Source organism: Balaenoptera ricei, chromosome 15 (assembly GCF_028023285.1).
Source record: "Balaenoptera ricei isolate mBalRic1 chromosome 15, mBalRic1.hap2, whole genome shotgun sequence".
Taxonomy (NCBI): Eukaryota; Metazoa; Chordata; class Mammalia; order Artiodactyla; family Balaenopteridae; genus Balaenoptera; species Balaenoptera ricei.
Window position 1 is genome coordinate 66,035,857 of NC_082653.1, and position 19,254 is coordinate 66,055,110.

General features: G+C 50.3%; 2 protein-coding genes across 7 annotated transcripts in view; one reads left to right on the plus strand and one right to left on the minus strand.

The window, feature by feature from the left end:
* KNOP1 (lysine rich nucleolar protein 1) overlaps window positions 1–13,401 on the minus strand; it is a 37,363-nt gene extending 23,962 nt beyond the window's left edge. For 4 of the 5 annotated variants that reach the window (XR_009497728.1, XR_009497727.1, XR_009497726.1 and 1 more), the window contains exons 1-4: window positions 13,135–13,401; window positions 9,413–10,326; window positions 7,317–7,385; window positions 1,560–1,637 (exon numbers count right to left, since the gene is read on the minus strand). Coding sequence is in view for 2 of the 5 variants with exons in the window: in XM_059898347.1 (XP_059754330.1) it covers window positions 1,560–1,637; window positions 7,317–7,385; window positions 9,413–10,326; window positions 13,135–13,285 (1,212 nt within the window). In the remaining 3 variants the exon portion in view is untranslated. Of the gene's footprint in view, window positions 1–1,559; window positions 1,638–7,316; window positions 7,386–9,412; window positions 10,327–10,811; window positions 11,092–13,134 lie in introns of those variants that run through there. The other variant, XM_059898348.1, reaches the window with a different exon arrangement.
* Window positions 13,233–19,254, plus strand: part of IQCK (IQ motif containing K) — a 128,559-nt gene continuing 122,537 nt past the window's right edge. For both annotated transcript variants that reach the window (XM_059898350.1, XM_059898351.1), the window contains exon 1: window positions 13,233–13,467. In XM_059898350.1, the coding sequence (XP_059754333.1) occupies window positions 13,269–13,467 (199 nt within the window). In that variant the 5' untranslated portion in view covers window positions 13,233–13,268. The remainder of the gene's footprint in view (window positions 13,468–19,254) is intronic.

Genomic DNA, 19,254 nt, shown 5'->3' on the forward strand with positions numbered 1-19,254 from the left:
GTCCTCATCTATAAAACGGGGGCATAACAGCCCCCGATGGGGCTTCACTGAGGCTCGAATCAGGTTTTACACCAACAACTCAGAGCACGACGCCTGGTTCGCTTTAAGTCCTCGAAAACTGGTCATCTACCCACCCCACCCCACCAGGATTGCTGACCTCTGTGCCGCCTGGGAACTCTCCGCCTGTGAGCCAAATGCCAGCCTAGCACTTATTTCTAGGTCGGCTTTGGGAGAACAGTAAGAACCAGTCATTGCTACAGCTAGCTGCCCTGAGTGAACCGGTGACAAGCTCTCCGAGCTTCACAGTGCCCCCAATACAGGCATAACAACTGCTTCCCAAGCCTTCACTTTCTAGAAGGAGAGGCCACCTCTGACAGCCCCGCACTGGGTCTGAGGAGAGAGCTGCCAGAGGCTGACCAGTCCTGTGAGCCTGCTCTCACAGGGCTACCGACCCACTGAGAGGGGACCGGGTCTCAAATCCCCACCATGTGCCTCAGCAGTCAAGTGGTCCCAGGTCCCAGGAGGCAGGGCCACCTAAAGCATCCCCAGAAGATCCCAGCCCATATGCCCCCGGACCACCCTCCTGCTGTCAGGTCCCTCCAGGTATAGCCTCTGGGCCACTGCTCTGGATGCTGCTGCCTTGTTTCTGGCCTTCCTCACTCAATCATGGAATCTTATCAGCTCTGCCCAGTTCAAGAGGAAGGAGAGAAAGGAGACACTAGAGGAATGACATAACAAAGCCCCCATTCCATACCCCTCTGGGCCAGAGCATGAGTTCCATTTTACAGGTGTGGAAACTGAAGCTCAAAGAAGGGAAGTTACTTGCTAAAGTCTCATAACTATAGAAAGTGGCAGAGCCAGGAACTGATCTCAGGTCTTTTGATCCAAAGCAGCTGTTCTTTTCGGAGCTACACTAGGAAAGCTTAAGACAGTATTACAAGGAAGCAAGCCCTTCCGTCATCTGGACCCTCTGTCCCCCTCTCCCAAATCCACGTCTATCAACAAGTCCTCTTCTCCCCCCCGCCCTCTCTTCTACCCCAGTCCCCGCTGCCCCACAGAAACGCCCTCCAGCAGTTCCCACTGCCCTGCCTGCCGCACCCTCCCGTCCCTCTGTTCAGCCTGACCTCGCGGTCCCCATGCCATACACTCTCCCGTGCCATCTCCTTGGGTCTGGTTTGGAAATTTCCCATTCCAACTGGACCAGAGGCCTGCCACCTCTGCCTCCACCCCTGTCCCAGCAGCTTTCTGAGGGCACCACCCACCGCTGGAAAGAGCTCACCACCACGTGCCCCCAGCGACTGATGATCAGGACACCCTGCCCGTCCAGAGCCAGAGACAAAGGTCCAGGCTGCTCAGCTCAAGCGGCCAGCTCTCCAGGAGGGAGGCAAGCACCCCTTTCCCAAGAAAGGAAAGTAGCTCAGGACGAGCTCTGTGGAGCAGGGAGCCGGCTGGCAGGCGGGGGCTGCTTCTGGGCCAGATGGACTTGGTCTCCGTCCCTGCAAGGTGAGGAGGAGGCGGGATGCCAGAGCACCCCTCGCGGAGCCCAGCGTGAAACTTACCGGCTGCTTCCTGGTGTCAGAAGCTTCCGTCCTGCCCGACTCACGATCAATCTCTTCTTGCAAGGCCTTTCGCCTCACCTGAGCAAGGGAAAGGAAAGAGGGCAATGAGACAGCCAGTTTCGAGCTTCAAACCCAGGACAGAGATGAGGTGGGGTGGGGGGACTGAAGGGGGATGGGCAGCTTTGTTCTGCTGCAGACCGGGGGAGGCATTTGTCAAAAATACCCTCTAATCACGTGCGGGGCAATCCCTTGGCCTAAAACGTGCAAGCCTCATTCACCCTTCTTTTCCATTCCTTAAGAATGAATCTTCCAGGGGAATGCCCTGGCGGCCCACTGGTTAGGACTCGGCACTCTCACCGCCAGGGCCCGAGTGGTTCAATCCCTGGTCAAGGAACTAAGATCCCATGAGCTGAGTGGTGCGGCCAAATAAATAAATAAATAAATAAATAAAAGAATGACCCTTCCTAGACACTGAAGCTTATCCACCTTTAGCATTAGAACCTTTTCTGTTTGTAAGAGCCATTTGGGGTGGAAATTTCCTCAGAACACACGCCCAAAGCCCTGCCTGTACAGAGGCTATTGTAGTTAACTTTCTTGCTGACAGCATCGTCTTCTAGAAAGAACACGGGCTCTGGAGTCAGGCATAGGCTAGTTTGAATCCTACCACTGCCATTACCTAGTTGTGTGGTCTTCCGTAAGTCAATTAATCTTTCTGTACCGTGGTCTATTTATCTGCAAACAGATGGAAATATCAGCTACCTTGGAGGATAAATGGGAGACAGAGAACTGTGATACTACGGTTTATAGTAAGAAATATATGACAAGAAATATATATATATAAACTCATCCCCATCCCTGGCAGAGCTCCAAAAACGCTAGGAATTTCCTAAGTGACGGGAACAATCAAAAGTGTCCTTTGTTATGTTAATTGGGTGACTTTTGTAAACACCTGAGGACAGGGGCTGGTTGCCAAGAGAACCAACCACTGAAGAGAGGGTTGGAACTTTCAGTCCTGACCCCTGGGGAGGGGAGTGGAGCAGGAGATGGAGCTCAGCCACCAAATGGCCAATGATTTAATCAACCGTGCCTCTGTGATGAGGGCTCCACAAAAACCCAAAAGGTCAGGGTTCGGAGAGCTTCTGGGTTGGTGAACGCTGGAGATTTGGGGAGTGGAGCTCTCGGAGAGGGCGTGGAAGGTCCACGCCCCTTCCCACACACCCTGCCCCGTGCGTCTCTTCCATCTGGCTGTCCCTGAGTTATAGCCTTTCATAATAAACCAGTAATCTGGCGAGTAAAATGTTTCTCCGAGTTCTGTGAGCCACTCTGGCAAATTAATTGAACCTGAGGAGGAGGTCTTTGGCAGCTCTGATCTATAGCTGGTTGGTCAGAAGCACAGGTGACAACCTGGCTTAAGACTGGCGCCTGGGGCTTCCCTGGTGGCGCAGTGGTTAAGAATCCGCCTGCCAATGCAGGGGACACGGGTTCGAGCCCTGGTCCGGGAAGATCCCACATGCCGCGGAGCAACTAAGCCCGTGCGCCACAACTACTGAGCCTGCACTCTAGAGCCTGCGAGCCACAACTACTGAGCCCACGAGCCACAACTACTGAAGCCCGCACGCCTAGAGCCCGTGCTCTGCAACAAGAGAAGCCACTGCAGTGAGAAGCCTGCGCACCGCAACGAAGAGTAGCCCCCGCTCTCCACAACTAGAGAAAGCCCTCGGGCAGCAACAAAGATCCAACCCAGCCAAAAATAAATAAATAAATAAATTAATTAAAAAAAAAAAAAAAAAAAAAGACTGGCGCCTGAACAGGGGACAGGGGTGGGGAGCAGTCTGGTGGGACTGAGCCCTTCACCTGAGCGGTCTGACGGTATCTCCAGATAGACAGCGTCAGACCGAGTTGAACTGCAGGACACCGCGTGGTGTCGGGGAGTTGCCGGTTGGTGTAAGAAAGCCCCCAGCCCCACGATGAACTGCGGTGCAGAATGTAAGACAAAGAGTCCCCGGCACACAGCAGGGACACCTCGCACACTGTTACCAGAGAGGCTCAAGGCCACAGTCAGCGTACCAATGACCCTGCGGTTTGATACAGAAGCTTCTACGGCCCAAGGGTTCAGGTGTGACTTTAGCTGCCCCCAGTTTGTGGCCCCTCCTCTTCTCTTCTAATCTACCACAGGCTGAAATGAGGTGACCATTTATATAGTTCAAAACTACATAAAACAGGACTTCCCTGGTGGCGCAGTGGTTAAGAATCCGCCTGCCAATGCAGGGGACGCAGGTTCATGCCCTGGTCCAGGAAGATCCCACATGCTGCGGAGCAACTAAGCCCGTGCGCCATAACTACTGAGCCTGTGCTCTAGAGCCCGCGAGCCACAACTACTGAAGCCTGCGCGCCTGGAGCCCGTGCTCCGCAACAAGAGAAGCCACCGCAATGAGAAGCCCGCGCGCCACAATGCCGCAACTGGAGAAAGTCCGCGCACAGCAACGAAGACCCAACGCAGCCATAAAAAAAAAAAAAGAAACTGCATAAAACAAATCCAAAGGGCAGCAGTAGGGATGAGAGAAAATGGTGGTATATTCCTATGTCAGAGTCATGCTGCTGACAGGGAACAATGTGGATGTGCACTCACTGAAGCGGAAAGCAGCTCACCAGCTAAATGATAAAAGTGAAAAGAACAGTATACAGAGCGTAACTGTACGCTGCTTTAAAATCACACATACACAGTTACAAAGGAAAAATCTAGAAGAATGTAACAACGAAGGGTTAACAGTGATTATTAGTAGGTGGTAGCAGGGGTCCCCAACACCCGGTCCGCCGGAGGGGAGGGGAGCGGGGGGAGGGGAGGGGAGCAGTGGGAAGCGAGGGGAGCGGCGGGAGGGCAGGGGAGCAGGGGGAGGGGAGGGGAGTGGTGGGAGGGGAGGGCAGGGGAGGGGAGCGGTGGGAGGGCAGGGGAGGGGAGGGGAGGGGCGCGGCGGGCCCGTGAAGCTTCATCTGCTGCTCCCCGTCACGAAACTGGTCCCTGGTGCCAAAAAAGTTGGAGACCGCTGGGTGGTAGGACTTCAGGTTGCTTTCCCCCCCCCTATTTTTTCTTTTAACACAATGAACTTTTTACCAGAAAAAGAAAGGGAGAGTTGGGGCAGAAAGCTTCACTTACATTGAGATCATCTGTCACCCAAAACAGAAGTTTTCTTTGAAAGTGTGAAGTATTTAATAGGCACAAATGCATAAGAAGCAAAGAGGTGGCTGGTGGGCCTTGCCCGTGTGAGCGGCGGGACACGTGGGAGAGGCGCCGAGGGCAGGGGCAGGGGCTGGGCCTGGCCGGGTTAGGGCCCCACCTCCATCCTCCCCACCAGCCACTGCAGCCCCGGCCCCCTCTCCCCAGACGACGATGACCTGCAGGAGGCTGGGGAGCCCCTGGTTCTGGGGGGCCTGCGCTCTGTGCCAGGCCCTGGACTGGCCCCGTCAGCATCCTCCTACTGAGCCTCTCCCCTCCCAGGAGAGAGGCCCCCAACACCCCAAAGGCATTAGGAACTTCCTCGCAGCATCTTGTAGGCCCCCCTCCTTGTAGTCGGCTGACTTGCAAGCACTCCTCCGTTTCTCTCTCCTGGAGCAGCAGGGCCACGACACGGGCCGTCCCCACATCACACCCTGTTGCTTCTGTCCAGCAATTACTTGCTGACACAGCGTGAGGATGCAGGCAGGTGAACGGCTGCCACCTACAAAGCACAGGTCTCAGGCAGGCCCCGGCTGCCACTTACAAAGCACAGGTCTTGGGCAGGCCCCTGCTGAGCGCCTCCCCAACGGCCTCATTTGGTCTTCACAGCTACCTACTTGGGGGTCGCGAGGTTAGTGACTGCCAAGGTAACCTCATTAGTAATGGCCCAAGGCTGTACCTATGTGGTTACTATGCTGTCCTGATAGGCCTTGGGGTCCAGGATCATAAAAATATCTCAATTCTTGGGCTTCCCTGGTGGCGCAGTGGTTGAGAGTCTGCCTGCCAATGCAGGGGACACGGGTTTGAGCCCTGGTCTGGGAAGATCCCACATGCCGCGGAGCAACCAAGCCCGTGAGCCACAGCTACTGAGCCTGCGCGTCTGGAGCCCGTGCTCCGCAACAAGAGAGGCCGCGACAGTGAGAGGCCCGCGCACCGCGATGAAGAGTGGCCCCCACTCGCCACAACTGGAGAAAGCCCTCGCACAGAAACAAAGACCCAACACAGCCAAAAATAAATTAATTAATTAAAAAAAAATTCTATGAGAACAAAATTTAAAAAAAAAAAAAATCTCAATTCTAGAATGTCCAGGTCCCACATAGGATCTGGGCATGACAGAAGCAGAAGCTGGTCCACAACAGAACAACTTCTCCTAACGCTCCTGTACAACAACTGTATTTCTATATACAACAATAAAAATTGAACTGAAATAGTATTTACAATAGCATCAAAAATATAAAATACTTAAGGAAAATTTGACAAAAGACGTGCAAGACCTGTACACTGAAAACTATAAAACAATACTGAGAGAAACTAAAGACCTAAATAAATGGACAGAGATGCCATGTGTACGGATCAGAAGCCTTCACACTGTTAAGATGTCAGTTCTCCCCACATTGGTCTACAGATTCAAGGCAATCCTAATCAAAATCCCAGTGGCATTTTTTGGTAGCAACCAACAAGTTAATTTTAAAACTTATACAGAAGTGCAAAGGACCTGAAATAGCCAAAGCAACCTAAAAAAGAACAAATGCTAGAGACTTATACTGCCTAATTTAAGACGTTATATAGTTACAATAATCTAGACAATGAAGTATTAGTGTAAAGATAGACATACAGATCAATGAAACTCAATAAAGAGTCTAAAAATAGTCCCACACCACACACACACACACACACACACACACACACACACACACACACACACGGTCAACTGATTTTTTACAAAGGTGCCTAGGCAATTCAATTGAGAATTTAAAACGTTTTTAACATCAAAATAATGCTAGAAACACTGGACAGCCAATAACAAGGAACAAATGATTGAAACATGCAACAATACAGATAAATCTCAGAATGATGAGGCTAAGTGAAAGAAGCCAGTTTAAAAAAGAGCACATACTGTATAATCCCAATTATATACAAATTGTAGAAAACGCAAGCTAATTCATAGTGACAGAGAGTAGTAGTGGTTACCTGGGGATGGGAAAGGAAGGGATGGAATACAAAGGGGCACAAGGAAACTTTTGGAAATGATGGGTACGTTCATCATCTTAATTGTTTAGCTGGTTTCCTGGACGCATACCTGTAAAAACTCATCGAACTGTACACCTTAAATATGTGCAGATTCTTGAATGTCAATTATAGTTAAATAAAGTTGCAAAAGGCAAAAAAAAAAAAAAAGAATGCTCCTGAATGGAGGCCAGGAGGTGGTGACGCATGGGCCAGGCAGAGCACGTGCCCACTGCCTGGCTGCAGGTGACAGGGACATGTCCCCTTTGCCCCCTGCAGTGGTTATGAGGAGGACAACCTCAGCCTGGGATTCTGAAGGACCGGACAGCCCCTGAGCCAAAGTCGAGGCAATGAACAGCTCTCCCGGCATGAAGTGGGGGAGGCCACAGGCTCCCCGCCACTGGAGGGGCGGCAGAGGCTGGCCTCATTGCCTTTGGAGTCCCTGACGCTTCTGGGACCAGGATCTCGTGGCCTGGCGGGAGGCGAATGTGCGTCTGGGAAGGGAAGACGCCTGGGAGGACGAGGACCGGTCGTACCTGGTCTATGTGCGCCTCGTCCATGTTGCCCTTCTTTTCCAACACTACCTCCAAGTCCGTGTCGGGCTCCTGCAAAGAGGGCAGAAGGAGTAAGGGTCCAGCGGACGATGGCCTCTGCCCTGGCAGCCCAGCTGGATGAGATCGCAGCAGAGTCCAGAAAAGACTCAAGACCGGAGCGCTACGCCCACCCCTATCGCCCACAGAACACCTGCCATCATTTCTCTTCCACGATTCTCCCCAATTCTGTCCTGAAGACTGTGGTCCTGACCTATCTGACAGACGGAGGCACTAAGGCTCAGAGAGGTGAAGTGAGGTCACCCCACCGCTCAGGGACAGGGCTGACACTAACCCAGGTCTCCCAACTCAGGCCTACAGCACAACCTTTCCCGCCAGACGTCACCTCACTTCCCAGGGTGACACCAAACCAGCAAGAGGAGAAAGGCCAAGGCCCCCACTGACAATGGGGGAGGAGGGGCTGGCGAGGGCCAGGGAATGCAGAGGTGGGGCTGGGGGCCTGCAGCAAACCCGAATCCCCCCAGTTCTCTCCTCCATACCCCACCCCAGCCCCCCAGCTCCGGAGTTCTGGTCGGTACCTTCTCTCCTGCCTGGACAACCAGGACAGGCTCTAACTCTGCTTCCCCGCCCCCAACACTGGTCCATTCCATACAGCAGCTCGGGTACACCCTAAATTTACATGTTATACGTCAACGCTATCTCAATTAAAAAATAATAAAACCACCTCAACTGGACCACACCACCCCATTCCCCAAAACCCTCCAGGGGCTCCCATCTCATTTACATGAAAATCCAGACCCCTGTGGCCTCTACAGGCTGCCAGGACCCCAGCTGGCCCAGCTCCCGCCACGCCAGCCTCTTTGCTCCTCCCAGGGCCTCTGCACCTGCTGCACAGACAGCCCCAGCCCCTCACAGGTCTCAGCTCCCACACAGAATCCTTGCTGGGCCTGCATGGGCCATGCTCTCACGGGCCACCCTCTCTCAGTGGCCTCAGCCCCTGTGGGACCATCTGACAGCAAGATTCAGGTTGGCCACTTTCCCCTAGTCCTTCAGCAGTGACAAATGCCACGTCCTCGCTTCGGGTGTGCTCTGCCTGGTACCCCGCGTCACCTGTGAGGAGCCCTGGATGGCTCTGCTCGCTCACATCACCTGCCGAGTCCCAGTGCTCAGCCCACCTCCTCCCTCCCCTCCCCAGTCAAGGAAGCCTGTCACGGGGGAGAGCACATCTCTGCTGTCTTCACCAGGCCACCATCCCTTCCCTTCCTCCTGGTAACAGGACGCCGGTATTCCTCTCAGAAACCACCTCCCCCCAGTTTCAGACAGTGGACTTCCAGTGGGACTGATACCCTCAGCCCCTGCCCACTGGCTTCAGATCTGGGCTTCTGGTTTGTGTGACCCAATTGAGATCTGGGAGAGCAGTGCTGGGACTTTCCCTGTAATCGTTTTGGAGGGGCCACCGCTCTCCCTTTGCGGGTGGCTTACCTACTATGAAGAAAGCCTGGAGATGCTGGGACCATCTCACCACGGGGTTGGGGTGGGAAGGAACCTGACATTAAAATCAGCATTGAAAAATACAAAGCCCAGAGCGAGGGAAAGCCACACAGGCATCTCCTGCGATCTAAATCTATTTGATCCCTAAATTGTGTATCCTGAGCTCAGATAGCTATGGACATCATATTACCTCAAACTATTTGGTTCCTGAGCTTTAGATAGCAAGTGGCAAGAGTTCAGAAAGAAAGGCATTTATCTGAAAAGCTTATTCTAATTAATCCAGATCCTGAGTGCAGATAGTGAGAACTCGGGTAAAGTTTCGATAGCAAGGGATACCTGTATTATTGAGACTATTACACTAGCACCTGGATCCAGCTATACCTGAAGGTAGTAGCTCTCAAACCTTCTAGTTACATGTGTTGATAAATCCCCTTTTCTGACTGAAGTCAGTTTAATCAGGGCTCTGGCAGCTAAAAAGGTGAGTGCCTGTGTATGTGCGCACGTGCGTGCACACACACACACAAATACACACACACACCCAACTTTCACCCCTATTCTCCCCAAACAGTGTGCTTCTGAAGGAAGCCTACCTCCTCCCAAGGTTCTCCTGCTACTGTGCTCTCCTGTCTCTTCTTCTTCTTCTTCTTCTTCAGAGCTGGCTCCTCAGTGTCTGCCTGCTCTGCCTTTTTCTTGGACTTCATTTTCTTCTTCACAGGGGCCTTGGGGTCATCTCCTATTGGGATGTATTCTGGAGCTTCAACTTTGACTAACTTCTTTTTACTTCCTTTCCTACGGCTGCTCTCCACAGACCTGGAGAGCTCAGGGTGCCCCAGGGGGTTATCTCCCTCCTGGTGGATTTTCTTTTTCTTCTTCATCTTCATGTTGTGTTCCCTGGGGCTCCCCTGCTTCCGTTTCTGTCCCGAGGCTGCCTGCTCAGGGACACCACCTTTCCCAACTGAGCAAGTGTACAAAGCATCCCTGGCCTCGCAGAACCAAGGGTCCCTGGCTGAGAAGGCGGTAGCTTCCTGCGACTTCTTCTCCTTCTTGTGTTTTTTGAGCTTCCTGCCAACTCTGGTCACCTCCTCGCCCTGCCTGGGGTCTGGGGAGGTCTTCACCCTTGAGCCAGGGGACACGGACTTTCTCTTCTTCTTCTTTTCCCTACCGAGGGACTCAGATGGACCAAGTGCCTGCTTCCTGGGGCTGGGCGATGGCTCAATCCGTCTGGCACGTAACACGGTCTCAGGTTCTAGGGGCTCCTCGCAGACGGTGCTGTGACCCTTCTTTTTCTTCTTTTTCTTCATTAGAGGCATTTCGGGTGCCTGCTCTTGGACCATATTCTTTGAGGATGATGTGGCTCTTGTGGGACAAACCTCCGCAAAATAATTGTCGCTGTTTAAAACCGAGTATTGAGTCTCTGGTTCTTTAACTACCTTCTTTTTTTTCTTCTTCTTTTTCTCTGGGAGCCCAAGGCCCAGGTCTCCTTTGTGAGTCTTAGTGATCATTTCTGAAAAAAGAAATGGTACAAGTTATCCCCATGCCAAGCCACCCTGAGTACAATTCCACTAGGTATTACCAAAAGTCACGTTTCCTGGAGTGGATGGTCTGAAAGGTTAGGGGCTGGGAAAATGGGCATGATTCCTGTAGAGCAAAGGGAAATATGATCAAAGAAACAGAATGGAGTTTGAATCCTGACAGCCCCAGGTTGAAATCCAAGCTGCTCCCTCACCTTAAGTCAATCAGCTATCCTCGCTGGGCCTTAACTTCCCCAGCTGAAAATGGGGGGAGATAACATTTCCTTCCTCAAAGAGCTGTTGGAAAGAATAAACGATAATCCATGGAAAGTGCTTCGTACATCACTGATTCCCTTTCCTAACCCCCTTCCTCAAACCTCTTAAGCCTAATCATTCTCTCCAGAAACGTACCCTGTGCCAGCCACTGAGGGCACAACTGCACTCAAGCCACAGGCCAGGCACGGCCCCCGGGGCTTACCTTTTACTGGATGAAGGGGACAGAAATCCTGAGGTCAGCTCCTCTTGCTGATTGTCACCAGAGGCAGTAACTGTGACACAATTAATCCATTCCCTTGCTTCATCTAAAGAGCGCTTCTGCTTTGCGTCTGGAAATTAATTGCCCCCGCCTGCACCGAGGGTGACTTACTCTTCTAATTACCTTCCCATGTGGCTAGTAATGAGAGCAGCAGCAAGGTATGGTGAGGAGCCCCAGGTGGGGCGGAGGACGCCTGCATTCAAATGGTGACTCAAATACTCTTGCCACACAGCACTGGCTTTCTCCAGGCCTGAGTTTTCCTATCCATAAAAGAGGCACTGAACCAGATCAGATCAGAGGCTAGCGGGGAGGGGGGGAAAGGGGAGGAGGGAGGGGGGAGGGGAGGAGGGAGGTGGGAGAGGGGAGGAGGGAGGGGGGAGGGGAGGGGGGGCCATATCCAGCATACAAGCCTGTTTCACTGTTTTTAATTTTTCAAATAAATTGCCAACATTTAATGATTGGAGAAAACACAGAGCAACCTTGAACACTCAGCTTTTTTTTTCCCTTTGGCAGGGCTGGGGGGTGGTCAAGGAGGCGCCTATAAGAAGGGCCTGGGTCCTCAAGTACATTTCAGCTTCCAGTTGTACTACGTCTCTCACACCAGTCACCAGCCCACTTCCTGCTCCCTGGACTAGATGACATGGTGACACTCAGGGAATCCAGAAACAAACGGCCTCTCACAGGAGCTTTGGACGGTGGGCGGGAAAGGCCAGGGAGCTTCTCCATCCTGCAGCTTTCTTCAGAACCCAGAGGGTCCATACTGGACCTGCCTCTTAGCTGCTTCAAAGAGCCAGGCCAGGCCAGGCCAGAGCTGTAGCTCAAGTTCACTCATAACTGGCTCCAGGAGCACCTGGAGAGCCAAAGGAACACTCGCTCGCTTACTCCTGTCTGTCTGGTTTTCTGCTGTATTCCCAGGGCCCAGCTCTATACCTGGCACAGAGCGGGTGCTCAAGAAATACTCACTGAACGAAGGAAGGAATGCTAGAGACACAGACGTGAACAAGAGATGACTCTGCCATCAAGAAGCAGGTAGGTGTGGGTGGGAAAGACGTGTGTTAACAATGATACAGGTGATAAAAGCAAGCACAGTGGTAAGGTCAGGGTAAGAGAGGTCATCTAATCTGGCCTACCAGTTGTCAGGAAACTTTCTGAAGGACAGAGGTTTCCAGCTTGGGCAAGTGCAGGATGGCGGTGCTATTCCCTAAGACAAAGAAACTGAGGTGGGGTGGTAGCGGGGGAGGCGAGGGCTGAAGGAGACAGGCTGGGTGGAACAGATGCCTTTAGATGTCCATGTGGAGATGTTGGTGGGCAGGTGGATGAGGCTCAGAGGTGACTGGGCTGACACGGGTGACGTAAATTTAGGAATACATGGATGGTAAGTAAGCCTTGAACAGAACGAGCCTGAGACAGAACCTTAAGGAATACTAACTTTTAAATGGGTGGGCTGAGGAAGAGGGGCCTGCAAAGGAGAGGGAGAAGGTGCAAACGTGGAGAGGGTGGAGTCAAGGGCGCCAAGGGTGCCTCAAATGGAGGAGTGGTCTAAAGATCGAATAAGAACAAAGAAACCAAGGGGAGGCTGTCCCCACCTTAACCCCCTTCTCTCCCCATTTCCGCCGTTCAAATCACTGTAGCATCCTCCTCTTTACACTGAAGATCCTTCTCTTCAAACCTGAGATCCTAAATGTATTCATTCCTTCAAGGAAAAGGGAAGAGGAAATGAACCTTACAGCGTCTCCTGCGAACGCAAATGCTTTCTCCAAAAGCGCTTTTTAAAGTCTCGCGGTAGCCTCGTGAGGCTCGGTGTGAGTAACCCATCTCAGAGACGTGCAAACTGAGACTTGGAGACTTTTAATTTCCTTGCCCTGAGTCCCAAAGCCAGCAAGGGGTAAGATTCGAAACCAGCCCGCAGAACTTCAGAGCCTGTGCTCTCCGCATAATAGCACCAACACCCCACTCCCAGTGCAGGCTCACTAGCAGGAAGCAAGAGAGCCGGGAGGCGAAACTGCCTCCTCAAAGGCTCTACCGCGCCAAAGCTTCCGCACCAACACAGAAGGAGGGATTACGCAGGGTCCCGGGCCCAGCTCCAAGGCGGGAGAACTTCCTGGAGACTGCGGCCTCAGGCCGCGGCGAGCGCACACCGGCGACGGGGGGGACTTGAATCTGAGGGTGCGGGTCGCCCTCCAGTCCCTCGGTTCTCCGCGCAAGTCCCCAGGCCCAATCTCCAGCCCCAGCTCCGTCCTGCCTGGTAGGCACCCTCCTCACTCACCCGAAGGCCAAACTTCCCCGCCTCCACGTGAGAGCCCACTACGCCGTGACCCGGAAGTCGATCTCGACTCGCTGGCCCGCCCTCGCAAGATGCGGTTCCTTCCGGGTCGCGGCCTCGCGGGGAGCGCGGTTGCCATGGAAACTGCAGACATGGCGGCTCCGGCCCCGGTGGGCAGCGTCTCTCAGCGTTTGGAACGGGCGCTTTCAACTGAGTCGTCCATCACCACCAGGACGCCAGGGCACGTCGTGTCTCCCGTGTCCCTCGATCTGCGCGTCTCGCCGGGACAGGTTGCGGAGCTGCCCGGCAAGAACCTGTGGGAGCAGATCTGCGAGGGTAGGCAGCCCGGGCCGGCCGAGAGGGGCGGGACTCGGGCGGCCAGGTGGGGCCGACGCTTCCTGGGCGCCTACTGTGCGTCTGGCGGCTGACGCGCGAGGCCTCCTGGCGGTCTCGCCGCGGGCCCGCCGGGCTCCCCATGTTACGCACCCCAGGTAATTTTGATGTAGTTAGTCTGTGGCCCACGCGTTGAGCAAGCCTGGTCTAGACAGATTTGGCTTTAATCCTTCTCTTCTTCTAGCCTTCCTTAAAATTCGTAAGTGGAGTTTGTTTAGTTCACCTTCTTTTGTGGGCCTACATGTACCCTTGATCATGAGGCCCCGCAGTACTCTTCACATACGTTAGAGTTAGGCATACCTCCGAGATGTTGCAGGTTGTGTTTCAGACCACAGCAATAAAGCGACTCACAGGAATTTTTTGGTTTCCTAATGCATATAAAAGTTATGTTTACACAATACTTCAGTCTATTAAGTGCACAATAGCATTATGTCTAAAAAAAACACTGTATATGCCTTAGCTTAAAAATACTTTATTGCTGGGGAATTCCCTGGCTGTCCAATGGTGAGGACTCCGTGCTTTCACTGCCCAGGGCCCCGAGGGCCTGGGTTTAATCCCTGGTCATGAAACTAAGATCCCACAGGCCCTGCAGTGTGGTCAAAAATAAATAAATAAATAAATAAAAATAAAAATACTTTATTGCTAAAAAATGCTAACCATCATCTGAGCATTCAGTGGGTTGTAGTCTTTTTGCAATACTAATGTCAAGCAGCACAGATCACCATGACAAATGTAATAATAATGGAAAAGTTTGAAATATTTTGAGAATGTCCAAAATGTGACACAGACACAAAATGAGCAAATGCTGTTGGGAAAATGGCACTAATAGACTTGCTTGATGCGAAGTTGCCACAAACCCTTCAATCTGTAAAAAAATACCTTCTAAGTGCAATAAAGTGATGCACAGTAAAACAAGGTATACCTGTATTTTACTTATCCTCGGTAAAGTGAGCATAATAATGGCACCTATTTCAAGGTGTTAGGAGGACGCAGCTACAGGGACACTTCAGAAAGGGCTTAGCAAAGTGCCCGATTTACACCAAGAGCTCAATGTATATTGCTCTTAATAAATAATGCTGGGTGTTTTTTTTCCTCCCTAAGATTTTAAACTCCTCGAGGTCAGGAACTCGGATTTTTCATTCTTGTGGCTACCATCATTACTTCAACTGTCTGAAACAGCTCTGTCCAATAGAACTTTCAAATATGGTAGCCACTAGCCACATATGGGTATTGAGCACTTGAAATGTGATTAATGCAATTTTGTAACTGAATTTTTTGTTTTACTTCTAGTAAGTTCTAATAAACTTACACAGCTACATGTGGCTAGTGACCACTGTATTGGACAGTGCAGGTCAGTAAATGTTTGTTGAATGGAGGAAAGACTGAATGTACCAGTATATGGGACTAGGTAGAGAGAGAGAGAGAGCCATGAGTTGAGAGAAGTGGAAAATACAAAGGAAGAAGAGAATAATGGACTCAGAGTTGATAGATGCCCTCAAAGGCCATCTATTTCAACTCCTACCCAGTGCTTGAATTCCTCCTGTATTGCGTTATACCTAGAAAAACCTTTTTCATCTTGAATGTTCTCCTTGTAACTTCTACCCTTTGCTCCTTACCCTCCTGGTGCTATGATCCAAGTTGCTAATCACTCTACCATTATGAAAACACCCAAATAGAAGGTTGTTATTGTGGCTGTCTTTTCCCCAGAGCTTTCACTTCTCCAGGTCAAACAGCTCTTCATAATACAATTGACTAGTGGTGTTTTGTTGAGGAAGCTGCTCAGCCTCATCTCTAAGAGGGGATAATCCTTGTACCTACCTCACAGGGCTGTTGTGAGGATGGAATAAGATAATGTATGCAAAGGTGCTTGCACAGTGCCTGGCATTTAGAAAGTGCTCAATAAATGTTCGTTATTGTTGACAAAGAAACATGCTTTGCATTTGTTTTAGAATCATGGAGTTTATTTTTCTCAAACAGGCCTGTAGGGAGAAAGCAAAGACAAAGGGTTTTTTGGCTCTGAAAAGCAAGTGAATTGGTGCCACTTACAAAGTGATAGAGTTACAAAATGAAGTTAATGAGGTCAAAGTTGGTGAATTTATATACACAGGCACTGTAATGATTATTATAACCTGGATGATAGACCCAGTTTCTTAAAACAAACATTCTAACAAATGCAGTTTTCTATAACAAACATAGTAAATTCAGTTTCTCACAGCAAACATGAAAAACAGGCTTTGTAATAATCCTGTGTTTGAGGTTAAGTATTATATTCTTTTAGGAGATTTCCATTTAAAAAGCAAATTATCACAGCAAACAGACCTGTCAGAAACTCAATTTTAGGAAAATGAGATACAGAATAGGTATTATTAAGACCTTTATTCTACCTGGCTAGTGCTCTGTGTGTGTGTGTGTGTGTGTGTGCGCGCGTGTGTATGATGACTTACTTGTGAGTGTTCTTCAGTTTTCTTATCTTTCCGGTGACAACGAATCTAGGGCTTTTTATTCTCAAAAGCACCTGTATTAGTATCAATAAACGTCTTTCCTGCCAAGGCTTCTAATTAAGTCTTGTAGTTGCTTATGACAATGATTTTTAACTATGGTTTTAACCAGGACTGATTCAAAGTATTTGGATCTTACAGTCTTATATTCTGATATTGCTGCTATTACTGCCATCGGCATCCTTATTTTTTTTTTTAATTGATTATTTTATTTATTTATTTATTTTTGGCTCTCTTGGGTCTTCGTTTCTGTGCGAGGGCTTTCTCTAGTTGCGGCAAGTGGGGGCCACTCTTCATCACGGTGCGCGGGCCTCTCACTATCACGGCCTCTCTTGTTGGGAGCACAAGCTCCAGCCGCGCAGGCTCAGCAATTGTGGCTCACGGGCCTAGTCGCTCCGCGGCATGTGGGATCTTCCCAGACCAGGGCTCGAACCCGTGTCCCCTGCATTGGCAGGCGGATTCTCAACCACTGCGCCACCAGGGAAGCCCCGGCATCCTTATTATTGCCATTGGTTCATCACTCCAAACACTAGTCTCTGGCCTCAGCGCTCAGTGCTGTTGTGAAATCAGGTCCCTTCTTCCCACCTGCCGGATAACAGCATGGTCCAGTTCTGAATCAATGCTTGTTCCCCTAGCACAGCAGCTGAGCACAGCTGCAGAGAAGTGACACCAGGTGGCTCTCAGCAGTGCTTATCGGTCAACATCCATAAGTGCCTTCTCCCTTTGCCTGCATCTACTAGTCCCCAGTTTTTACTCCACTCCTCTTACTTGGCGTGAGACCACTTGGCAGATGGAGGAGGCATTCACTGAGAATAGTCAGGCGATCAAGAGTGGGGAGGGGATCCTCCAGCTTCCTGATACCAGCAAACATATTTGCATCTGCACATATGGAAGAAGTATTTATCCCGCTACCCGCACAGCTCAGCCTTGCATCTGTGCTTTGGGGCCATCCTCTCGCTATCCCAGCATCCTGCTGTATCACTCACCTCTCCAACATCTTTAACTTCTCTACTGGCTTTTCCCTCCAAGCATCCTCTAGTCAGTCATCTTGGGGAAAACCTCTCCCTTGACCCCTGTCATCTAGCTCTTGTCTATCCCTCGTACCTTCTGAAGCCAAGCTTCTGGAAAGAACTCGTGTTCGCACCACTGTCATTCCCATTCCCTTATCAACCCATGAGCTCCTACTTCATGGCTCCAATGAAATCATTCTCATGCATGAATCATCATATCTACCAGTGCTGGGAGTTATTTTAAGTGCTGGACCAGGCACGACCCCAGGCACTGTCCTGAACACCAACAATTACTCTCTATCATAAACTCCACTGCCCAGTCCAGAAGTCAGAGATTCATCTTGCATGCTTCCCTTTCACTTTCCATGATCCCTACGTTCATTCTCCAATCCCTGTAGATCCTACTGGCTCAACATCTCCTGTAACCCCCAACTCCTCAGCCCCTAGTTCTCATGGCCCTTACCACTCCCTGTTTAGATTGCTGCTGTAGCTTTTTAGTTGGGGAAGGCTTCCTTCCAGACTATCTTCTACAGGAACCTCTCTCAAATTCAAATCTGATCACATCATGCCATGACCTACAATGATTTTTACAGCTTTCATGGTAAACATAAAGTTCTTAGCTTAACACCTCAGCCCTTTAATGATTTGGTCTCTGTCTCTTTTTTTTTAGATTCATCACCTACCATTTGTCCAAATCATCCTAATGGCTAACATTTATTGAGCTACCCTTTATGTGCCAGGCACTGTGCTAGGTGCTTGCTTTTCCTCTTGTTTAAACCTCTCAGTAACTTGGTGGTTTAAACAGATAAGGAAATTGAGGCATAGAGAGCTTAGGAAACTTGTCCAAAGTAAGTGGTAGAACCAGACTCCAACTCAGATGTGTGTGACACTCAAGTTCAAGCCCGTAAGCAACATAGCAGCGTGCTCCAAAGTGTAGATCTGGAGGACCCACATCGCAATATCCCAGATACTTGCTAAAGTGCAGATTCCTGTGGTGTGATGATTCACCCCACTCCTTGGGGGTGAGTCCCTAAGCTCTGCATTTTAAACACACTCTCTAGGCAAGGGACAAGGCATAGTATCACTGTCCTGTGCTGTGTACCTTTAGCCATAAGAAACTATTCCTCCAGCACACCACACTGTTCCATTCCTCCACACCTTTGCACAAGCTTTGCCTCTTACTGGAACATCTCTGCCTTCTCATATTCATCTTTCAAGACTCAGCCCAAGTGGCCCCTCTTCTGGAAAGCCTTCTATTATTATTCATGGTGATTTTGAAGCCCCTCCTTGGTGCTTCCTGAGTGCAGCCCTCTACGGCATCACTTTCACATCTTATAACCGCTGGCTCTTACTGTCCATCCCCTCACCAGGACACAAGCTCTTCTGCCTTCTTCATCTGTCCCCCCAGCACCTTGTACATCCCCTTGCCATAGTATATGCTGGCTAAGTGTTCGTTAGATTCACTTCCAGCCTCCACCTTCCTGGCTCATCCCTTTCCAATAGGCCACTGTTGGTGAACACTGCATTTTAATTGCTGTTTCATTTAGGAACATGTTCAGCTGCAAGTCACAGAAAGCCCGACTAATAGTGGCCTGAGCAATAAAGACATTTCATCACCTCACATGCCTGGAGCATGGCGGCAGGGAGGTTCCAATTTGAGCACAAGGGCTCTGTTCCCCCAACAGGGTTATAGGTTCTTTCTGCTCTGCCTCTTACATAGTGTTGCCTTTGTTGTATAAAATGAACAACTACGTTTACATGTTCTTAGATTAATGTTCGTTTAAAATGCATATACCATTAAATTCTCCTAACCAATTACAGGTTCTCCCTGCTACCCAGAAGTAGAGTTCCTGTGAAAACTTTCGTAAGCCAAAATGGCATAAAGCGAAGAAACGATTACCTTAGGACACATCTTGCTAAAGGATGCACAGACTAAATCGAGAAAAAGTACAGATGTTCACAGACAGTTCAAAACTATGGTGGCGTGGTGCTGAAATGCTGAGTGTAGCTCCAGGGGAAGGAGCTTGGCGGGGCCACTCCACTGCTCGGAATGCACACTTCCTCTGTAACAGTTCGCTGCAAAACAAACGCTGATCGCGCTTTTCACTTTTCACCTTTTCTGTTAAAGCAAAAATGCCCTTTGGATTTCCCTTGGTTAGCGAAAACAGGTACTATTGTAGGTCTTTTGTAAAAGTGAAGTGCATAAAGCAAACTTTCGAAAA